Source organism: Polypterus senegalus, chromosome 3, assembly GCF_016835505.1.
Source record: "Polypterus senegalus isolate Bchr_013 chromosome 3, ASM1683550v1, whole genome shotgun sequence".
In the NCBI taxonomy this organism is placed as follows: domain Eukaryota; kingdom Metazoa; phylum Chordata; class Cladistia; order Polypteriformes; family Polypteridae; genus Polypterus; species Polypterus senegalus.
In genome coordinates, this window is record NC_053156.1 from 56,199,711 (window position 1) to 56,225,045 (window position 25,335).

The following is a 25,335-nucleotide window of genomic DNA, read 5'->3' on the forward strand; positions in this document are numbered from 1 at the left end:
TATGCACAAGTTGGATCTGTATTGTGTTGACAATTTTTAAAATGGGTCTTGCATTGTAATTCAAGCCTGTTTTATGAGCTCACAGCATCGCCCAATATTGCTGTTGTTTTATACTGAAGGCAAGTTTCCGCAATATTTTTTCTCTAAAATAAAGCACTGAAACTGGAACCAATACTTGTTCTGTACATATTGTATATGAAAGCAAGTACATTCTAAATGTTAACTTAAGTATATCATAGCTAATATCTGAATTAAGTATTAAAAAAAAAAAAAACCTTACTATAATGGAAAGCATTTAAATTTTGTAAAAATGAAAATTCAATACAAAAAAGTATGTTAATTTTGTAGGCAGGATATTCATTAATAATATTTCTATTGATTAAACATGAATAATTAATTTGAGCTACTGTCAAGCTTTTAGCAATTGCACAAAAGCTGCTGACACCCTGTAAGTTTACTAAGAAAAACAACAGCAAACCTTTTTTATGTCTACTGTTCAACAAAAAATGATTAATATGTCATTTCTACAGCATCAACAATAACATACAAAACTTTTGTGATTTTTCAAGGGAAAAAAACAACAGAAATGATACAGTTAATATGACAATTTATTGCACTTTTTTTCTTTAGTCAAATCACTTGACTGGATTATTCACAACATTACACTTAAGTATGCTGAGCTACTATCCATTCAGAATGTAACAACATATGTATATTGCTATAAGATTGATAGATACATTATTAATCCCAAGGGGAAATTCACATACTCCAGCAGCAGCATACTGATCAAAAACAATATTAAATTAAAGAGTGATAACAATGCAGGTAAAACAGACAATAACTTAGCATAATGTTAACGTTTAACCACCCCCCCCGGGGGAATTGAAGAGTAGCATAGTGTGGGGGTGGAACGATCTCCTCAGTCTGTCAGTGGAGCAGGACAGTGACAGCAGTCTGTCGCTGAAGCTGCTCCTCTGTCTGGAGATGATACTGTTCAGTGGATGCAGTGGATTCTTCATAATTGACAGGAGCCTGCTCAGCGCCTGTCGCTCTGCCATGGATGTCAAACTGTCTATAAGGCCTCCTTAAAATCAACTGATTAATTATTCAGAAAAGGGGAAGGAAATACATAATTTTTTATATATAAATATAAAAATGATTGTATATAACCATATAAACTTTTTATTGTAGATGCTGTTTACATTAGCATGACTGATCTAGCTATAATATTCTGTAGCATTCATTGTCTCTACAAACGAAATCATGACTAGAGGGAATATCTATTAGATGACAAAAGGGACTTAGTGATACAGATGTTCCTCAAATAAATTAATAGTTGAAATGGAAAATGGTTATTACTTTTAAATTACAGGAGACATCGCCTTGTTTTCAACAAATGTGAATTTTGACATAAATACATGGTTTTATAGAAATGTAAACTATTTAAAACAAATCAGTTAATTGAAGATTTCTTTTATTCTACATAAAATTCATAAAATATTCAAACTCCTTGGCACAAAGCTTAAAAACAAGAAACTTAGACTGGGTAAGTCTTTTCACCACCCCAGGATTATCTAACCTGTACCACATAAACAACTAAATCACAAAGGGCTTATGGAGAAATTATTTAACTACAAGACTGCTACAAGATTGGTGTCACAATTTGCTGTGTTACAATAGTTTTATTTGGATTTCTAAAAAATGTTATTTGCAGATATACCAAAGTACCACCGTCTGTGCGTGTGTAAAATTAAGTGTGGACAAAACCTAAAATAAAGACACTCCATCCAATTAAAAGTTTTTAACAAAAGTGCAATGCTAGAAGCCCATTGATTCCGAGCAACATGGGGTCAAGATTCAAAATGACAACTTTATGTGAGTCAAGTCATGTGCTAGATATCTCAAATTTCTTTTACTTTTCTACTACAAAAACTTATTTTGTCTTATCAAAATGAGAAATATGCTCTGTTAGCCAAGATAAAAAAATATCAAATTTAAATATGCTGCAAATTTTGGTTGTAGAAAATCCTACAGACAGTCTAGGTTGGGGTGAACTCTTTCTACACCCACTTATTTCTTTTTTGAGAAAAGTCTTCCATGCTGCGGTCAGTAGCAACCAGAAACAGTGCATCCGGAAAGTAATCACAGAGCATCCCTTTTTCCCATTTTGTTATGTTACAGCCTTATTCCAAAATGGATTAAATTCATTTTTTTCCTCAGAATTCTACACACAACACCCCATAATGACAACGTGAAAAAAGTTTACTTGAGGTTTTTGCAAATTTATTAAAAATAAAAAAACTGAGAAAGCACATGTACATACGTATTCACAGCCTTTGCCATGAAGCTCAAAATTGAGCTCAGGTGCATCCTGTTTCCCCTGATCATCCTTGAGATGTTTCTGCAGCTTAATTGGAGTCCAACTGTTGTAAATTCAGTTGATTGGACATGATTTGGAAAGGCACACACCTGTCTATATAAGGTCCCACAGTTGACAGTTCATGTCAGAGCACAAACCAAGCACGAAGTCAAAGGAATTGTCTGTAGACCTCTGAGACAGTATTGTCTCGAGGCACAAATCTGGGGAAGGTTACAGAAAAATTTCTGCTGCTTTGAAGGTCCCAATGAGCACAGTGGCCTCCATCATCTGTAAGTGGAAGAAGTTTGAAACCACCAGGACTCTTCCAAGAGCTGGTCGGCCATCTAAACTGAGCGATCAGGGGAGAAGGGCCTTAGTCAGAGAGGTGACCAAGAACCCGATGGTTACTCTGTCAGAGCTCTAGAGGTCCTCTGTGGAGACAGGAGAACCTTCCAGAAGGACAACCATCTCTGAATCAATCCACCAATCAGGCCTGTATGGTAGAGTGGCCAGACGGAAACCACTCCTTAGTAAAAGGCACATGGCAGCCCGCCTGGAGTTTGCCAAAAGGCACCTGAAGGACTCTCAGACCATAAGAAACAAAATTCTCTGGTCTGATGAGACAAAGATTGAACTCTTTGGTGTGAAAGCCAGGCGTCACGTTTGGAGGAAACCAGGCACCGCTCATCACCAGGCCAATACCATCCCTACAGTGAAGCATGGTGGTGGCAGCATCATGCTGTGGGGAAATTTTTCAGCGGCTGGAACTGGGCAACTAGTCAGGATAAAGGGGAAGATGACTGCAGCAATGTACAGAGGCATCCTGGATGAAAACCTGCTTCAGAACGCTCTTGACCTCAGACTGGGGTTCATCTTTCAGCAGGACAACGACCCTAAACACACAGCCAAGATATCAAAGGAGTGGCTTCAGGACAACTTTGTGAATGTCCTTGAGTGGCCCAGCCAAAGCCCAGACTTGAATCCGATTGAACATCTCTGGAGAGATCTTAAAATGGCTGTACACCGACGCTTCCCATCCAACATGATGGAGCTTGAGAGGTGCTGCAAAGAGGATTGGGCAAAACTGGCCAAGGATAGGTGTGCCAAGCTTGTGGCATCATATTCAAAAAGACTTGAGGCTGTAATTGCTGCCAATGGCGCATCGACAAAGTATTGAGCAAAGGCTGTGAATACTTATGTACATGTGATTTCTCAGTTTTTTTATTTTAAATAAATTTGCAAAAACCTCAAGTAAACTTTTTTCACATTGCTATTATGAGGTGATGTGTGTAGAATTCTGAGGAAAAAAATGAATTTAATCCATTTTGGAATAAGGCTGTAACATAATGTGGAAAAAGTGATGCGCTGTGAATATTTTCTGGATGTACTGTATAATAGAGAGAAATCGTACAACTAAGAGCATTGCTTTAATGTGCTTTTATGAAACAAAAAATGTTGATTTCCACAAAATCTGAAAAATAGAATGTTAAGAAAATTAATGTTTTTAGTTTATACTGTTTACTTCCAACTCTTTGGTGTAAAATATTTTGTAAATGAGGCTTTAATGAAAAGTTGTTTATAATAAAAAAAGGTGCCATAAAAACAAGCACGTCCTGTGCTGTGGTTTAACCTTTATTAAGAGTGTTTTTTTAAAAATATTGGTTCTGTGGTATGAATAGGCTAGACTCTGTAAATTCCCGTTAACCCCACACCTGCTGTAGTTGGGGAAAAACTAACTAAAGATTAATGGATTGTAATTAATGAGGGCTGGTTATATATTCAATTGCACTAAGAAAGTAAAATTGGCCTAAATGTTTTCTAGAGGACATCAATAGGACCACAGGTGCCATTAGATGACAGATGTAAAACAAGCAGAAATAATCAGAGGTGTAAAGAAATTAATGTAAAGATGGTTGGTACATTATTTCCTAGGGTTAAAGGAAAATCGGGTGCACTTGATGAAAACTCTACAGTGTATTAAGAGAACTAGATTAATCTTGCACAGCTTTCACACTTCAGCAGGCAAGAGAAAACTCAGTTCTGAAAAGGCTAATGAAGAAAATATATTTTTGGACCAGTCAGAATATTGTCAGAATGAAGGCTGAGAAACACACACTAAGTCTGAAAAGGCTCTTTGAGACTAGTATCTCTATTTAAAGAACACACGTGGCATTGATAGGACTAGGAAAATAGGGTTACACAATATATAGCACAGTGTTTCTAGATTATAGAAACTTAAATCAGACACATTGTTTTGTGACCAATATTGTTAATAAATAAAATGAAAGGTTTATCAAATAACACCAGAATCTTACAAGATGATGAGAGGACTCCAATTCTAGATGGACAAAGTAATCTACAGTACTTGAAGTCTATGTTATTTTTTTAACCTAATTAATTTACCTGAAAATGGAATGTTACAATAAAGAAAAGTCTGGATAACTGCTGAGAACTATAATGAGGTAATCCATTGAGCATGGTTCATAACCCATTGCAATGCAAATGCTTCCATACTTCTTTCATGATTCAGCAAAGGGAAGTTAAGTGACTTGCTAAGTTTATCAAGCGAATTAATGTGGTGAAACACATTTTATTTATTTTTTGCTTGTGTAGCTCTATTGTAGCTTGGTGCCAATTTCCCTGTTAGCTGGAGATGCAAGGATGAAAATTCTCACCAAAGTACCATTAGCTAACAGGACCGATTGTGCCAAGTTTCTCTGATCTCTGTTGAGAAGTTAGCATTTGAATAGCAAAAGGTGCTCTCTCTCTTCAGTCAAAAAACTGTTCACTGCATTCATGATAAACAAAGGTTATACAATCAAAAATACAAGTGTGCTGTTACTTGAAGTGAGATGTGAGTACAGTCTTGTAAGTTTGAAATAACTGCAATGTCACATAGTCACTTTGAGAGTAATATAACAATCAGTGAGGAATAAAAATTTTAAATACTTTAGATGTAATAAATAGTGGACATGCATGTGACATACATAAAAAAATTCTCAGACCACACAGAGTCAGCAAGATGGCAGAACTAGCAACTTCGTGGTTTTACAGTCTAACATGAAAACTACAAAACCATACTACATGCCTAAATGTAATTTTTTCTACAGTCTGGCTTTGTGATTGTGGATAGGGAAATCAAAACATTTATTAAAATACACTGTAGTTTGATCATGTCTCTTTAAAGTTCTTTTTTGGGGTGTTTTTTCTTTGCTGAATGAGTTATGGTTTGGAGCCTGATCCTATCCAGAAACATCTGGACAAAAGATAGGAGCCTTAAAGCCTTGACAGAATGCCTGTCTATTATAAGTCACAAATATGCAGAAAACAACACCAAGCCAATTTAGAAATGCCAACCTAATATGCAAATCTTTTGAATGCAGGAGGAAACTGGAGTGCCTAGAAAAAAACACCATCAGGGATACAAAAAAAATACAGAAACTCCAGATAAACAAGGAGAAATCAACCCCTGGTCTCTGGAGACATTGAGATAGTAATGTTAACCACTGTTGTTAATGTGGCACACTAAATTAATGGTAAGCTAAAAATATAAACTAAGACAACATAGCATTCATTGGGTACGGTTTGGCAGGATGTTTACATTTAGCTACATGGAAGAAATAATGTGGCATGCTATGAAATCTTTAAAAAGAACACAAAATAAAGAATAAATTGAAATAAAATGCTCTATAAAAATTTTTATTTTTCTATTTCAATTGTCCATTATTTTATTAAATAAATAATACATTTTTATTCCTCCATAATGCATTTTAATGAATAATGACTGTATATAGTTTTGTATCTTTTTAGCTGTTCTACTGTTGTGTAAAAGAGCAAAGTTTAAATAATACTTTCTCCAGTAATATTCTCCAGACACCTCAATTCAGTTTAACTGTGGGGACCAGAGACAATCTCTGTTACATCAGGAACAAGATAGAGGGCTATACCTTATCCTGGCGGTGCTGTATGGTACAAAAAGCAGAACCAGCTCTTGACAGAGCATAAATCAATTGCTTGGCCCACTGTCACAAACCCCATACTTGGTATATCTGTAATTTACAATGTGCCTAATATACATATTGGCATTGTGGCACAGTGGTTTGTACTGGTGCTTCATCACAGCTACTGAGTCCAGGGCTTAAATATCAAGTAGGTGTAGAATTTCTGTAAGTGCAAAATTTCTGTGGTTGAATGGGAACACAAAATGTGCCAAGGTTGCTAGTATGTCAGAAATTAAACTTTCCAATGGACTGGCACTCTGTTCCTGTCTTAGTTTCAATCTTGCCTAGGTATTCTCTGGTCCCCTACAACTCTGTATGAAATAACGTGACTCAGAAAAATAATAAAATGTTAGCCTTTGGGCTTCAATATACTATATACAAGTTAAAAAGAGCCAAATACTACATGCTTCCCACAAGGGCTGACAATTCACTATGTATCATAACAGGTGAACTGTCAAGAAAAAATTATTTTTCCATTTTCCAGATTTCCCCAATTATTGTACATATTTGTCACTAAATATTTTCAAGTATTATAAGTTCATTTTAAAAATGTAACCTGAAAGACCAGATAACATTTTTCTTGTAACTTTCATATTAAATGAACAAAGTTATCCAATACCAGCTATGCGTTTTATGAAAAAATAATTGCTCCTTTATACTGAATAAATTAGAGCCATTGTGTTTTCTTAACATAATCATAGTAACTGACTATACTCAGATTGTGATAAGGGCATCCTAAGAAGTTGTTCATCACCCACCTGAGGAAAATACAAAGCTACATTTCCATATTTTTAAATTACTTGTTTTTAAAATGTTTATGTAGGTACGAGCCACGCAAAACTGTTGAAGACAGGTAATAGAATAGGTAATACAATAACTTAAAATATCTGCAAACTCTTGCCTAAAATATACCTCTTGTGCTTTTTTTCAGAACCTGCTTTTGTCTGAACCTCTATTCACTGGTGCTCCTTCTCAAGCATGTTCCAGTAAAGCCTGCTTCTTAGATTCTGTCATTATTTTTGAGGCGCCTTTTTCACATCCTGTCTGCTTTTATACTTGCTATATTTGAAGGTGACTCTTTTCATGCCTCCCATGCCATTTTCCTCCTGTGTCTCAATTGTACACTTTCTATTTTGTCGCATCACCAAAGCCAAACTAACCAATGACTGCCAAGAGGGAATGGACACACATACTACTGTTTTTAATATAGTAGACAACGCCTCATAAAAACATTTAGACCCTTGACTGTCTAATTTTACTGAATAACAAATCCTACAATTAACTTTTGTTCACTGTAATATTTTTATTTCAAAGCAATGAAGCTCAAATTTTCTTAACACAACATTTTTTGGATAACACTACACAGTTAATTGGGTCATTATTCAAGTTGAAAATCTGAAGAAGAGCTCTGAAAATGAATACTAAAGATCTCTTCAAAATAAAACATAAAATCATATCAATATCTATTTGTTTGAATGACTTACTGGGCAAAAGCTACATCAAATTAACCAAACGCTGTCAGATGCTGTATATAGTACCTGTCATCTTGTTTTGTGATCTGAATAATGATGTCCTGCATAGGAGGGTAGCACAAAATCCATTCCTCCAAAAAAAAAAAAACAGGTGAAAGCACATCTGGAGTTCACCAAAAAAAAAATACGATGTGGAAAGTAGTTTTATGGTCAGAAAAGACCAAGATAGAGCTTTCTGGGTGAAGTTCAGAGATGTGTAACATGAATGTAAAACTGCCAACACCTTGACAAAAAAAAAAACAAAAAAAAAAAAACATACCTACAGTGAAGTATGCTGGTGTTAGCATTATGTTGTATAGCTGCTTTTCATCAGCAGAGACTGGACATCTAGTTAAAATAGAAGTAACAAAAATAGGTAGGAAATACAAGCAAACATTACAAAATAACCTGTTTTAGTTTGCTAAAATCCTAAAGATCTGTGAAAACCAATCACTGCAAGACAATGATCTCAAATACTAGACCAATGTAATTTTGGAATAGCTCAAAGGCATAAAGAGAAATATTTTACAATGACAAGTCAAAGCCTGGCTCTCTGATCAATTGAAAATGGTTTTTTAAATCTGCAATGCACAATTCTCATCCGGGCTAACCTGAACTTGGAGCAAATTTGACGTGAAGAATTGGTCAGAATCACTCCTGAGCAGTGAGCAAAGCTGGGATATGCTAATGCCCAAAAGGATATCACTACACAATGCAACTCTACAAAATATTATATAGTTGGAGACTGAACACTTTTGTAAGTGGTATGCTTCCTTTTTCCTCCTAGTAAGATTTTTTTCCTAATATAAATCTGTCCCTGATAAAAAAAATTAAATATTATAATGAAATTCTAATATTATACAAAATACACTTTCAGTATAGGATTTGCTATTAAGCTAAACTAAAAAGCTGGTCTAGTGACTTTTATCATTCTTATCTTTGTCTACAGAAAAGCACACCTCATTTGCTTTTGAAACTTATCACCATGTCCAGAAATGTCTCCCATACCTAAATAAACCAACAATTATGGGTGCAAGTCTAACTACTGATATTCTTAATAAATGAGAATATTACCAGTATGACTTTCCTTGGTAGACTGGGAAAAGCTGACCTATTGGGAATAATTTGTTCTATGGAACAGCTTAGAGGAATCAGATATGGCACCAAGGTCTGCAATCTGCTTAAAACAGTTGGGCAACTCAAAACCCAACTGAAACATTTTCCCCTCTTAAAAGACTTCCAAATGTTCACTTATCAAAATGATCTTTTTCTTACAAAAGCTAACAAGAAAGAAGTGAGAGGGTGATCAACATGTTATAGAAACACAACCCAGTTTTTATCGAACAGGCATGTTTTTATTATAGCCATATCATATAAGTAATGCTCTGTATGATGTCAAAAAGAACTTGACCACATATCACCATTTTTTCCTTGAATCTTGTCTGGGCAGGTTTCAGGTAATACTTTACAAAGTTAAAATCTCTGATAACGCAGGATATTCAAATAGATACACATAATATATTGCTGAGAAAAAGACTAAATACTGTATTATTGTCAAATCCACTGGAAAATTTTCAATATGTCAATGAATTAAACATTTTTGCTGTCTTTAAGGTATATGAAGAGATGTCTGTAACTGATAGTGCCAAAACATAAGTACAAGTCAAGGCCTCATTCATAGGAAAGCACTATTTCTGCACATATAGTAAACAAATCAATGGGTAATACATACTGTATGCAAAACACTTTTAACATATATAAAGAAAATGTGTAGTCGAAAAGTATTCCAAGAGTGATATATACAAGCAGTTATTTTTAAACCTGACAAATTACAAGTGTCTTTCTATAAAAGCTGTATGGTTTATGACTTCAGTAATAAGCCCAGAATGTTAAACAATTTGCTGATAAATGTTTATTATTTATATGAAAATGTTTTCTATTTGTTAAGAATTACCACTATACCTTATAATAACCCAGCCACTGGGGATGCACAAACCAGTGTTTTTCTTCGTGCAGGTCCCAAGCCCGGATAAATAGGGAGGGTTACGTCAGGAAGGGAATCTGGTGTAAAATTTTGCCAAATCAATATGCGGACAACAATACAAATTTCCATACCAGATTGGTCGAGCCCCGGGTTAACGACAACTGCTAACAGTACTGTAAGCCAACAGTGTGCTGGCTGAAATTGGGCTACTGTTGGCCAAAGGAGAAGAAGAAGAGGGGAGAGACGTGTCCGGAGGCAGGAGGAGAGGAGGAAAGTAAAGAGAGTGAAACTGAAGGTAGGAACTTTGAATGTTGGCAGTATGACTGGTAAGGGGAGAGAGTTAGCAGATATGATGGAGAGAAGGTTGATATATTGTGCGTGCAAGAGATTAAATGGAAGGGGAGTAAGGCCAGGTGGATTGGAGATAGATTCAAATTGTTCTATGATGGTGTGGATGGGAGGAAAAATGGGGTAGGAGTTATTCTGAAGGAACAGTATATCAAGAGTGTTTTGCAGGTGAAAAGAGTGTCAGGCAGAGTGATGATTATGAAGCTGGAAATTGGAGGTGTGATGATGACTGTTGTTAGTGCATATGCACCGCAAGTTGGGTGTGCAATGGGTGAGAAAGAAGATATTTGGAGTGTGTTGGATGAAGTGATGAACAGTGTATCCAAGGGACAGAAAGTGGTGATTGGAGCAGATTTCAATGGGCATGTTGGTGAAGGGAACACTGGAGATGAGGAGGTGATGGGTAGGTATGGTGTCAAGGAGAGGAATGAAGAAGGTTAGAAGATAGTGGATTTTGCCAAAAGGATGGACATGGCTGTGGTGAATACGTATTTTAAGAAGAGGGAGGAACATAGGGTTACGTACACTAGTGGAGGAAGATGTACACAGGTAGATTACACCCTTTGCAGAAGAATTGATCTGAAGGAGACTGAAGACTGCAAAGTGGTGGCAGGGGAAAGTGTAGTTAAGCAGCATAGGATGGTGGTCTGTAGGATGACGTTAGAGATCAAGAAGAGGAAGAGAGTGAAGGATCAAATGGTGGAAGTTGAAAAAGGAAGACTGCAAGGTTGAGTTTAGGGAGGAGGCGAGACAGGTACTGGGTGGCAGCGAAGAGTTACCAGACAGCTGGAAAACTACAGCAGATGGAATAGGAAACCTGGTGGTGGAATGAGGAACTACAGGAGAGTACACAGAGGAAGATGATGGCAAAGAAGAAGCAGGATAGTCAGAAAGATGCAGAAAGTAGACAAGAGTACAAGGAGATGAAGCGCAAGGTGAAGAGAGAGGTGGCGAAGGCTAAAGAAAAGGCGTATGATAAGTTGTACGAGAGGTTGGATACTAAGGAGGGAGAAAAGGACCTGTACCGATTGGCTAGACAGAGGGACTGAGTTGGGGAAAGATGTGCAGCAGGTTAGGGTGATAAAGGATAAAGATGAAAACGTACTCACAAGCGAGGAGAGTGTGTTGAGCAGATGGAAAGAGTACTTTGAGAGGCTGATGAATGAAGAGAACGAGAAAGAAGAGTTTGGATGATGTGGAGATAGTGAATCAGGAAGGGCAGCAGATTAGCAAGGAGGAAGTAAGGACAGCTATGAATAGGATGAAAAATGGAAAGACCGTTGGTCCAGATGACATACCTATGGAAGCATGGAGGTGTTTAGGGGAGATGGCAGTGGAGTTTTTAACCAGATTGTTTAATGGAATCTTGGAAAGTGAGAGGATGCCTGAGGAGTGGAGAAGAAGTGTACTGGTGCCGATATTTAAGAATAAGGGGGATGTGCAGGACTGCAGTAACTACAGGGGAATAAAATTGATGAGCCACAGCATGAAGTTATGGGAATGAGTAGTGGAAGCTAGGTTAATAAGTGAAGTGATGATTAGTGAGCAGAAGTATGGTTTCATGCCAAGAAAGAGCACCGCAGATGCAATGTTTGCTCTGAGGATGTTGATGGAGAAATTGAGAAGGCCAGAAGGAGTTGCATTGCGTCTTTGTGGACCTGGATAAAGCATATGACAGGGTGCCTTGAGGGGAGCTGTGGTATTGTATGATGAAGTTGGGAGGGGCAGAGAAGTAAGAAAGAGTTGTACAGGATATGTACGAGGTAAGTGTGACAGTGGTGAGGTCTGCTGTAGGAGTGACGGATGCATTTAACGTGGAGGTGGGATTACATCAGGGATCAGCTCTGAGCCCTATCTTATTTGCAATGGTGATGGACAAGTTGACAGACAAGATTAGACAGGAGTCCCCGTTAATTATGATGTTTGCTGATGACGTGATTTGTAGCAATAGTAGGGAGCAGGTTGAGGAGACCCTGGAGAAGTGGAGATATGCTCTAGAGGGGAGAGGAATGAAGGTCAGTAGGAACAAGACAGAATAAATGTGAGGGAGGTCAGTGGAATGGTGAGGATGCAGGGAGCAGAGTTAGCGAAGGTGGATGAGTTTAAATACTTGGGATCAACAGTACAGAGTAATGGGCATTGTGGAAGAGAGGTGAAGAAGAGAGTGCTGGCATGGTGGAATGGGTAGAGAAGAGTGTCAGGAGTAATTTGTGACAGACAGGTATAAGCAAGAGTGAAAGGGAAGGTCTACAGGACGGTAGTGAGACCAGCTATGTTATATGGGTTGGAGACGGTGGCACTGACCAGAAAGCAGGAGACAGAGCTGGAGGTGGCAGAGTTAAAGATCCTAAGATTTGCACTGGGTGTTGACGAGGACAGATAAGATTAGAAATAAGTACATTAGAGGGCCACCTCATGTTAGACGGTTGGGAGACCAAGTCAGAGAGGTGAAATTGCGTTGATTTGGACATGTGCAGAAGAGAGATGCTGGGTATATTGGGAGAAGGATGCTAAGGATAGAGCTGGCAGGGAAAAGGAAAAGAGGAAGGCCTAAGCGAAGGCTTATGGATGTGGTGAGAAAGGACATGCAGGTGATGGGTGTAACAGAACAAGATGCAGAGGACAGAAAGATATGGAAGAAGATGATCCGCTGTGGCAACGCCTAACGGGAGCAGCCGAAAGAAGAAGACCATCGCTATACCTTATAATATCAGGCCAGGTCAGGTCAGGTTGGGGAGCATGCACTGGTACAGCACGTTACTGCACCCACCACACAATGAAACAGCTTGGGGTCCTGGTTAGCAAACACCTAGGCAGACATGTGGTCCAGTCCCACCTTCTGGAAATGACCATCTATCTGCTGCAGCCAGGTGTTACATGGGTATCCCCTTGGCCTGATCCAGCCACTTGGGTCCTCAACAATGAGGATCCTACAAGCTGGATGACCCTTGGTAAATCACACCACATGGCCACAGTGCCGTAACTGACGCTCCTCAAAAATCTCATCATAAGCAAAGTCAAAATCAGTGAATCTTTCTTCACCAACAGATGTCCAACAGCCATAGGACCCCAAAACCTTGCCCAACACCAAGTCCATGCAAACACTGAACAGAGTAGGAGCACTCTGCACAGCACTTACAGGACCAGTGTAAAGGCCGGTCATGATATCCAGCAACCTTGAGGGTAGCTTGATTAACTGAGTCGAACACTTAGCAAAAATCGACAAAGGCTGCAAAGAAACTCTGCCGATATCCATGTTTGCATTCCATGAGAACCATCAGTGCCAGGATGCAGTCAATAGAAGACTTCTTAGGCGTAAGACCAGACTGCATCCTATTGAGGATGACCCTAGAAAAGGACCTTGCCTGGCACTGAGAGCAGTGTTATCCCCTTGCAGTTGCCGCAATCCAGGCGATCATCCTTCCCTTTCCAGAAGGGAATGACAAGTCCAATTTTCCAGTCAGTTGGGATGACGCCTGTCTCCCAAATAGAAGCAAAGATTGCTTACAATGCCATGAGGACAGCCTTACCACCAGCCTGGAGTAGTTCACCCTGGATACCACAAATCCCTTGCAGCCTTCCCTACCCCTCAGCTGGTTTACCACCTGTGCAATCTCAGTGAGAGTGTGTGGCTCACAGATAACTGGAGGATAAGCATACTATGTAGTAATAAGTATCGAACCAACTACCATTTCTCTCTATTATAAAAAAATTCTGGAGAGAAACAGTAGGTTGGCAAGATGTGATCTTGATGTTAAGATCACGGAAGACACTTAAAAGACCCGCGAGACTAGAGAGATTGGCCATGGAGAGTCTCGTGGGGACCTTAAACATGAGACATTGTGCCAAGAGATTGACCCAGGACCATCTCACGATGACGTAGAACATGAGATTCTTTGAAAACATGCCCTACTTACAAATAAATAACAGCAAGGGGAGCCAGCAACACACTCAGTCGTGTTTTGGCTTTGACCACACACAGATCCAGGGATCTCAGCACATATAAAGCGTATAAGGATAATACGTTATAAATGAAACGTAGACGACTAAGCAAAGAAGAAAGCAGTGCAGAGAAAAGAAACTCAAAATAGTTGGAGAGACAAAAAAGAAAAATCTAGGTGTAAATTCAGAAAACAAGGAAAGTAATTATCAGCCCAGAACAAGTGGAATTGGAAAAAAAAAGCACATCCAATACAGATGTTGGCGCTATACACATGCAGAACAGGTTAGAAAATATGAAAGCAGTGAAATTCGAAAGGCTCAAAAAAAAAAAAAAGTTGGTGCGATACACATGTGGAGAAAGTTAAAGAATATGAAAGTAGGAAAATTAGTAAGTATAAAAAAAAAGAAAGTAAAGATCACAGGAGCACAAACAAATGGAAATTATTACTCGAAAAAGGGAAAATAATCGCCACAGACCAGGTGTTATTAAAAAAAAAAAAAGCAGGATAAAGAGAGGTCAGAAAAAAAACACAGAGTAGAAAACAAAGTAAGCCATCATAAAAAGGTTAAAAAACAAGGGGGCCAAACACATGCAGAGCAGGTTAGACATAATGAAAACTGGAATTCAAAAGACTCAAAAAAAACGTTGACGCGAAACACATGCAGAGCAAGAATATGAAAGCAGAAAAAAATGACAGTGTCAAAACCAAGAAAGTAAACATGGCATTAGCACAAAGAAAGAGAAATTATTACTCAGAGAAATAACAAAAAAGAGATCGAATATATGGACAGAGACGATATGTCAGAAGTATGTAAATATTGTAAGGCTTTGAAGTTTAAGTCAAGAGAATTTCAAAAACTGAGTTTACCTCACATGCATTTATTGGTTACTTTGCAAAAAAAAAAGAATATTAACTGCTGATGATGTAGATCATTTTGTCTGTGATGAAATTCCAAACAGAGAAAGTTATCCTGGATTATGGTACAAAATCATTAAACACGTCTCACGGAGCTCATTTAAAAGATTCAGAACGTTGGGACTTGAAAGATTCCAAATATTGTTTTTACAGAAGTTATGAAATAAAAGTGAAACTAATGAAATTGCAACAATTCAAAAAAAAAAAAAAAAATCTTAACAGTGTGTATCCGGAAAAACAAAAGCGGGGATTGGAGAGCAAAGCGAGAAGGGGGTGAAGCCCCCTAGTGTAGATATAAAAACAAATAACATTTGTAAATGAAAAGGTATTGCGGGAATTGGGACTTTCTGGTTATTGCTGTACTCAAATGAAATACTGCCTAAATAATTTTCTTTTACCTGTGGTGGGCTGGCGCCCTGCCCGGGGTTTGTTTCCTGCCTTGCGCCCTGTGTTGGCTGGGTTTGGCTCCAGCAGACCCCTGTGACCCTGTAGTTAGGATATAGCAGGTTGGATAATGGATGGATGGATAATTTCCTTTTTACTTTGAAACAATAACAAAAATGTACACAAGAAGAGCAAAATAAGCTTAACTCTGTTTCCTGACAAGCTTGTCAATGTCTTTGTGAAATGTTGCTTTGATATTATTCATATACAGAAATATTTCTATCATGAAATATTGTGTGCTCAATTAATTTTAGATTTAAGATGCTAAACAGCACTAACTGAAACAAATCAAGAAAATGCAATATACAGTCCAAAGCTTTTAAATATTTTACTATTTATTTAAAATAATTTATTACATTCCTTTTTCATGTTCTTTGTAGCATGAGGAACACTACAAAGCATCAACTGGAGGAAGGAAAATACAAAATAACAGTCATGTGAACTACTCCCAAAAGTTAATACATTTCATATTGCTTGTGACTTAAATTAGTAGGAAAAAAAGAAAGAGAAAAAGCCAAAATCAATACAAAATCATCCAACCGGATTTAGGCATGATCAGGTTTCATGCAGTTTTTTGAAAAGGTTAACGTCAGGACCATATTACCCTTGGTGGCAGATACATTTGTGCTGAGGCAATTCGGATGGGTCATTTGCCTTTCCTTACTTATATCCTTTACTAATGTGAACTCAAGTTCACATGAATAACTTATTTTTATTTTAGTTTACATTCTGCTGCATAACAATTTCTTCCAATGTGAGAAGGTTCCACAAAGTAATAGCCAGCCTGACATAAATATCCATATGCTCCATGTACACCAGTGGTTTTAATGTGGAGACAACACTGTACAACATAAAATCAATAATGGCTGAACAGCTGGCTGCTATGAAGGACTCCACTATGAGCCTTTTAGCAAAAATGAAAAAAAGATCAATGACAAACAAAGGAAGATTTCATTTGAGGTTGGGAAAACGAACTAAAACCTCTGACCATCACAAAAAAATTCTTGAGACTGGGTTACAGGCTCGAATAGAAAGATATCAAACCCAGATGATATTCCTATTGCAATAATGTTTGTAATCTAGAAATACAGGAGATGCTGACAGCAATAATACTGTTAAATTAAAAAGTTATGACCTGTAATCTTGTTCACTTTGCTTGACTTGCTCCCAACAGCAGTTAGGTATCATTCCATTCACGGTGTGAACCATTCTTTGCATCCTCAGCTACTAATTCTTAAATTTCTCAATTATATAGACTAACCATCCCCCATGAAGCACTTGCAAAATCCCAGCTTGTCCTACAAGGGTTGCCTTTTTGAATTCCTTCATAGCTTCAATGTGATCACAGTGTAACTGAGGAGGGTGACGTCAGAAACTGTTCCGCATCCATTTCTTTGATGCCTGGCTTTGATTAAGCTGAGGTACACTCCCTTATTTTCTACTATAAACACTTAAGGCTGTAGGGGCTAGTCAAAATTTTGTTTCCTGGCTTTCCAGGTAATTTTGGCTAGGTTGTGTCACTTTATTTTCTAGAGACTTTTTGGCAGATCTGCCTGTTCTGATGAAGTAATGTATTTCGGAATAAGCCACTGCTTTTGAGTTCCTCTAGTTTTGCAAGACAAATGTATATATTACACATCTGGAAACACCCGTGAATTTAAGTGTGAAAACAATTAGACAGTTCAAAAAGTAACATTTCTAAACCAATCCAAGGTTTCAAGGTGGAGTTCACAGCAGGGGGTGGTGATTTTAACAGCAAAGAAAAATGGTACTCTTGCCAGTGTGGACTAACTGACTGCAAGCTGGTGGTTACAAATGATAAATCATCTAAGGCTGAAAAGTCTCCCAAAAATACCCTTTATAAATATATACAGTAAATGTATGTTGTGTGTGCATTAAATATGTTACATATGTAATGAACAAAGATAACCTGTTGCAAGGAAAACCATTCTGTTAAACCAGATTATTCTTTTGCACTTAAGACATTACTGGAGTGGTGTTAATCATACAGTCGGTATAAATGTGAGGTTGTAAAAAATAGAGGCTATGTCTGCAAAAAATAAACTCTAGAAAGTGCATTAGAGATAAATGGTTCATAATTATTTAAAAAGAGCTCCTGTTTAGTGAAGTCTTTATGCTGAGCAACAGGAGATACAAATTACTGTGCAAGCAACAGGAACAGCTCTTATATTGGCAGAAACATCGACTATGGATGTGGCTGCACAGCATCTAAGTTCTGATAGCGCATAAAAGATTAACCAAAGTAAGTGAAAATTACTAATTGTCAACAGAATATACGTCGTATATATACAGTAATCCTTCCCACGATAGATGAAAATTCGCAAAGTAGAAACCATATGTTTGTATGGTTATTTTTATATATTTTAAGCCCTTATAAACTCTCCCACACTGTTAACATTATTAGAGCCCTCTAGACATGAAATAACACCCTTTAGTCAAAAGTTTAAACTGTGCTCCATGACAAGACAGAGATAACAGTTCTTTCTCACAATTAAAAGAATGCAAACATATCTTCTCTTCAAAGGAGTGCGCACGTCAGGAGCAGAGAATTTCAGAGAGAGAGAGAGAGAGAGCGCTCGCTAAGAAAAGCAAACAATCAAAAAATCAATACGTGCTTTTGTGCTTTTAAGTATGCCGAAGCACCATGCTAAAGCGGCATTTTTTAGAGGATCGTCCGTATCCTCTAGGCAAACAGCCCCTCTGCTCACACCCCCTCCGTCAGGCAGAGAGAGTGAGAGAGACATAGAAAAGCAAACAATCAGTGATGGGTCGTTCTTGAACGATTCGTTCATTTTGAACAAATCTTTTTTTTAATTTTTTTTATTAATTTTATTACAATCCATAAAAGCAATCAAGTTTTTACAATAAGAAGAATTGAGTTAAGAACAGATCGATCCCCACCCCTGAGAGAGACAGCAACCCAAACGGCGTAAAATTTAAGGCTTGTAAACATACCTAAATTAATAAATTCTCTGTGGTTTATACGAACGAATCTTTAATGTGACTCGGGAAGAACGAGTCGTCTCGTGGAAGTGATTCATTCAGTCGCGCATGCGCATTTGCGCAACTTCCTATAGTTTCTGTATTGGAATAAGCTTAACCAACTCAGTCTGAGCCGGAAACAGAATTGATTAGTTCATCTCTCGAGTCTTCGGGTTTGAGTCGTTCGTTCATCACGTGACAGCACCATAAGCTTAACCTAGTATGCAGTCTGAGCCGGAAACAGAATTGATTAGTTCATCTCTCGAGTCTTCGGGTTCGAGTCGTTCATTCATCACATGACAGCCCCATAAGCTTAACCTATGCAGTCTGAGCCGGAAAGAGAATTAATTAGTTCATTCCTCGAGTCTTTCGAGTCGTTCGTTCTTTTGTCACTTACCATCTCAGTACCTCAGTCAAATACTAATGTAAAATTCCATTTGTTGTATGTTGGATCATATTTAGAAATTATCATAAAATTATCAAAAATATCTAAAATGCATTTTCTTATAAATAAAAAAGGTCTGTCAATTTCTGTCACTATGATTTTGTTACTGCTTCTTGAGGATCTGTGGTGTGTTATTTTATAAATAAATAATCCTGTTACAAATAAATTATTGATTAATTACTGTGATCAACATTTGTGTAAGCAGTAGATGTGTTAGGGAGGTAACAGGTAACATTTTAATTATATGTTGCTAAAATGAACGAAATGACTTATAAAAAAGATTTGTTCATTTTGCTGAACGAGACTCAAAGGTTCGAGTCTGTAAAAATGATCCGAACTTCCCATCACTACAAACAATCAAGCACCACACAGGAAGCTTATTGTATATCATTGAGGAGTTTTAGTTAATACGTAATACATGCTCAGATTGGGTAGCTTCTAAGACATCCGCCAGTAGCGTTCCTTGTATGAAATCAACTGGGCAAACAAACTGAGGAAGCATGTACCATAAATTAAAAGACCCATTGTACACAGAAATCCGTGAACCAGCGAAAAATCCTTTGATATATTATTTAGATATGCTTACATTTAAAATCCGCGATGGAGTGAAGCCGCGAAAGTCGAAGCGCGATATAGAGAGGGATCACTATATATATATACACTGTGTGTATGTATGTATATATATATATATATATTTACAGTACACTCACCACAACACTGAATCAAACAATATTCTTAAGACATTTGTTTTAATGTTGCCCTTAACAAATTCTGTAAATTTTGCTAGCCATCAAGATGTTGTTTAAAGTTGTACCCCGAGTGTTTACAATGCACATATTGAAAGAAACTTTGAGCTGTTTTTTAAAAAAAAAAAAACAAAAAAACTAACCCTAATGGCATAACCTTTTCAGTGCTAGATTTTGCAACCATCTACAACCAACAGTTTACTGAGCTATCCTCAGATGTGTATTCTCATTTCGAGAATCATGTCTGGCCCTGTGAGACTGCAGTTCCTCAAACTTTAATCACTCACAATATTCCTGCAACAGCTTTATGCACACAAGAACATGTTACTGGTCCTTGTAATGATGATTGTGTTAATTGCCAACCCACAACATTAATGAACATGTAAGTAAAATTATTGGATGTTCAATTACAATTGGTCATTCATTTAAAAAGTAGCAAGGCTGGGATGGCACCTTTTTTCTTTGCTTTTTAATCTTTGCCTCAAGTCTCTAGCTATAGCTTTGCATAATCAGAATAAAATCACACCTATATCTACTCATGGCATCTGCTGCAAGATCTCAGTTTAGGCTGATGACATGCTACATTTCCTTGGCAATGCCCTGACTGATGACATGTCACTTTTCCCTGGCAGTGCCCCTGGTGACCTCCAACATGTTTTCAGAATCTGTTACACCTACAAATGTATCTAACATTACATAAAATACTGACCAAAATCTGCACTTCCTCCATTAAATACACTCCTTAGACAATGCAAGTTTCCATCATTCAACCTATTAGTCATTCTGAGTAAACAACACATTATAGACATTTCTCTATTTCATCTATCAACAATAGTTTTAAGGGCTCCCAGACACACTGGTTGTAAATTCAGTTGTCATTCCATTCCAGACTGGCAAAAATAAGTACCGCTCCAAAATAAACTTCGTTCCACCTCCTGCAAAATACTGTTCTAATGTTAGGTCTCTGTTACATAATTATTTATTGAATAAAAAAGACCAACTATCAAACACTCCAAAGAAATTTGCAACAAGATTATGGGCTGAATATTCTTGCCAGATCTGTTCTGATCACCGGGTTTACATATTGTGTACAATCTTGCAATGGCTGACTTTCTCAATTAATCTTCCATCCAGTTTATAATGGTTCAGCACAATAAAGCATTTACAAATAAGGATCAACCATTTACTGTCATTTACTCATTCAAATGTATCATCTTTCACTTGCTTTAGCAATGAGGTATGGTAACAGATTGATATATGCACCTTGGTCGATTATTTGGAGTTATCTTGGTTTGGTTAACTAATACAGAAGTCTAAACAAGCTAAAAAAAGGACTGCCTTCTTACCAGAGTGTGTTCTTAGATGTCCTGTCAGTGCATCACGTCGACGGCAGGCATAGCTGCAAAAGGGGCACTTGAAAGGCTTTTCTCCAGAGTGCAACTTGATGTGTCGGAGGAGGTTTCCCTTCTGTGTGAATGAAGCGCCACACTGGTTACACTGGAAGGGTCTTTCTCCTGTAACCAAAATATACTACTAATAATATCCTCTAAAAATACAATAAAAAGCTTTTTTTTTTAATAATAAGACAACACATGAGAAAATTTATTTTTCTCTGGGCAGAGAAGTGTCCTGCCAACAAATAGACTGTATTGCAAAGCTGAAGGCTCAGGACCTTAAGAAAGTCACCTCACCCGCTAGTGTCCTAAATGCAGAAATACATAAATGAATGTGTGTTAAATATGAAATTTTAAGAGATGTTGGAACTGCAAATATACACTTAAAAAATTAGCAATTCTTATTTTGAACTTATAGAGAAAGTTACACTCTTTCTGACCTTTATATATAGTTTGTTTTTCAAATAATATAAAGACATGGAAGAGAAACTTAGTTCATCTCTGTTACAACCTGTTCAGATACAGATATTAAAACATACACTTCTGGACCTCTAAAAGGCATCTGGCAGTGGCATTACTAGAGCCACTAATATTTTTTTTTAAATAATATTATGATTGTTTACCTGTGTGGCTACGTTTGTGCACCATCAGAACGTTAGGGCCAATGCAGACCATTCCACAAATGTCACACTTGAGCTTGCCGTTGGGGAGACGAATAGCTCCTGGGGAAATAGGTTCTGAGTTTGACTGGTCACAGTAGCCTCCCTGTTCAGGCCCTCCTTCATCCATCATTCCACCATCTTCCCTCTCTTGACTTCGTTCATCTTGAGGCAAAAGTCTTCCTGGCTCTTCATCACTGTACATTTCCACCTTGATGGAATTTGCTGAAAGGAGGGAAAAAATGATTTATTTTTCTAAATTATTATGACTATATCATTCTTAATTAAAATTTTATTAAATTTAGAGTCTTTATATCTTACAGAGCAATGAAAAATATTTTTTGTTGGTCCCACTTCAGAAACATCACAACTGTAGTGGCAATAGAGTACATATTATAATAACAGAAATGGAAGGAGATCACTAAAGAAAGCAAAGGTAATAGACAGTAACAATAAAAAAAATACCAAAATCTGATATAAACAGACAGCATGTACCAAACTGAACAAGTAACATTCAGTTATGCAAACTGACTGCTAGTAAATGCACTTACATATGTTTTGGTCTCTGGTCAAGCAGAAGTCTATAGCTGAGCTCAATGGCCTGGGAGTAAGACTGTTTAAAAGTCTGCAGGTAAGGCAATGAATGCTATGATATTGCCTGGTGGATAGCAAATGTGTAAATAGGTTGCTGCTGGTTTGTGTGGTCTCAAATGTTGGAGAAGTACTTTGTTTGGATATCTCTTTTCATAAATATACTACAACATTTTGACTACCTGCTACATGGCCTTGGGACCCACCAGAATCCTGGTGACATACCAGGCTGGGTCAAGAATTCCAAGCTTTGCTGCTAGTTTTAGCTTTAACCAATTCTTGATGACAGGGATGATTGTCCTGGCCAAGGGTTTGCAAACCCACAGCCTTCAAAGCTGCATGCAGCTCTTTGACTCTTTACTTGGGCTCTGAAGCAGACTTAAGTCTCTGTTCTTCTTGAAGTGATGCAGTGAAAAACACTATAAAATACTTTTTAAAAAAATCTAAAAAAGGCTTCCACAAATATCACAAATTGATCATTAGTGGCTTGTGATGCTCATCTTTTAACTGGTCAATGCAGGTCTAATCAGTACCACTTTCTATTTTAAGAGCACAAAGTCTTGCAAAGAAGTCGAACAGTAAATCGTAAAAAGTATCAAAACAAACAAAAAAGTAAATCATGAGTCAGCTAAAACTGAGTTCTCAAAATTGCAAAAAAGGGAAATATAAAAGAAGAGTGAGTATTTTGAGATGAATGGACAGAGGCATATGCATTCACAGCTGTTCCATAAGGTTTCCTTCCCCATGTGCATAATATACTAAAAGAAACTTTCAAACAATAGAAAATTCAATATTGAAAGAAATTTCACAATCATTGAAAAATTTCCCACTGAAGATGCTTGAAGAACAGCAATCAAATTGAAGCTAAAAGCAAAGCAGAGTAGTTGCTGCTAGATTTGTGGTGTCTTGGTAGATTATAAAACATGTAGAGCGCTTAACCGATGCTGAATATTTAAGGAGTGTTTTTGTACAGTACTCAAACACCTATTTACCAATTTCAAAAATAAACTTTTTTTGCAAAAACAGTAAAAGAGAGAACAGTGAAAATGGCCAACAATACTAGCAGTTAAAAATGAAATTTTTACAGTCATCTCCGTATTTCTCTGTTGCGTGTGATAAGTCATGCAATGTAGAGGACATTGCAACATCATATTCGATGATGTAAACAGCACATATTCTGACATCCCATGCATAACCGAGGTTTAATGGGCAGGTGCAGAAATAATTTGCAGCCTGTTTAGAACATGTTAAAGCTTTTCTACGCGAGACCCCTCAAATTATGTTGATGATGCTTTTTGGCTGGAAAGGTTTTAGTTTTTGGTTGAGATTACTACACACTTAAATAGCCTTAATTGGAAACTGCAAGGAATGGGAAATATGACCATTTCGTTTTAAGAAGTTTTGATGTTTGAAAGAGACATTGATAGTGCTGCACTGAATTATTTTCCTTCTCTGAAGCCGTTTACATAGCAAACGTCACAATCAATACAAATAAAATGAATTAAGCCATTCTAATGATGAAGGAATCTTACCTTACGATTTTTGGAATTCAGGAAAGAAAAATCTACATTTTCCTTCATCTTGAAGCCACTTGACGCAGACACATCCGATTAGTCAAGTGAATATTGAGATTGAACTGGCGGATCTAGAGGAGGAGGACATCTGGGTGTCCAAATTTAAAGATTTGGAGCAAAACCTTGAGAAATTGGAGAGACAGCGAGCTACTTTAGCAAAGAACCACAATTGGAAGGAAATGCAGGAATTTAAAAGCAGGACCGACTTCTCTGATGTATGGACTGCTTAACCTGATAGTTATATTAACTTGAATAGGTGTGCTTTTGGAATTCTGTTCATTTTTGGGTCAACGTATTTCTGTGAACAGATTTTTTTGAACATTAACTATATCAAAAGTAAAATCCAAAACTGTCTGAACAGCGAATGTTTGAATTCTTGCTTGTCTGTTCAGACATTGAGAAGCTTCCTAAAGATGTACAGGCAGAAAAATCACATTGAACAGGTAAATTACATTTTTGTTACATTTGCAGCTATGACCAACCAGGTAAATTAAATTTTAGACAACCACAATAGTTTAGCATATAATATATTGGCACATCTGCCCTCATCAACACCTCTTCCAGCAGAATCTTACTGGCCAGGCCAAAAATGCATAGCTTGAGGCATATGACCTCTTCTGAAGTACATGTGGTTAAACAATTCTGATATATTAAACTAAACTTTAAAATTCTAAGTTATATATTTTTTTTCTAGCAAATATCTTTTAGAATAAATACTTATTTAAGGAAATAGTCATATAAGCTAAAGTAAATGCATAATATCTCAACGCATTTACATCTATGCAACGGACATTTTAAAGCAAATAAATAAATCAAGTGAATAGCACAACTGGTCTGGATTTTTATATTTGGGGTACTGGCAGGTTAGAAGAGTTGCCAACTGTCACACTATGAGCTAGTGATGGGCCCTAAAAATCACAGCTTTATGGTTTACACCTGAACACTATATCCTTTTGGTCATACCTTGCTATGTCCAAGAAGACCTACACATACCGTAGCTTCCTGATCATACAATCTTTTGTCAAAACTTCTAAACCTACTTTTGCATAAACACTTGTAGCCCATGTAGTATAAAAGCATCAACCCTGAGCAACTCAGTTTAATGAACTGAACAGCATATGGATATCATTTGATACAAAAGCACTATGTAGCACAAATTCCTATACTATTTTTAATATGCAGTTTAAAATGTGTTTTTGTTTCCAGTTTATGTAACAACTGGAACTGGTGCACATGGGTTGAATACCTTTTCTAAAATGACAACAAACTGTGAATGCTCATTTTACTATTTGGTATTTGTTTATTGTGAAAGTGTGTAACCCATGTTCCTGGCTTACACATATTTACACAGCCTGCCCAGATCTATCCCGTTGCCATCGTTCACGAGGCAGGAACGAAACTTGGACAATATGCCAGT

General features: G+C 37.2%; 1 protein-coding gene across 4 annotated transcripts in view; it reads right to left on the minus strand.

Moving 5' to 3' along the window:
• ikzf4 (IKAROS family zinc finger 4) overlaps positions 1 to 25,335 on the minus strand; it is a 109,061-nt gene that overhangs the window by 32,474 nt on the left and 51,252 nt on the right. For 3 of the 4 annotated variants that reach the window (XM_039747249.1, XM_039747248.1, XM_039747250.1), the window contains 2 exons: positions 21,718 to 21,978; positions 21,047 to 21,214 (listed from right to left, as the gene is read on the minus strand). In XM_039747249.1, coding sequence (XP_039603183.1) covers positions 21,047 to 21,214; positions 21,718 to 21,978 — 429 coding nt within the window. Of the gene's footprint in view, positions 1 to 21,046; positions 21,215 to 21,717; positions 21,979 to 23,876; positions 24,041 to 25,335 lie in introns of all 4 variants that reach the window. The other variant, XM_039747251.1, reaches the window with a different exon arrangement.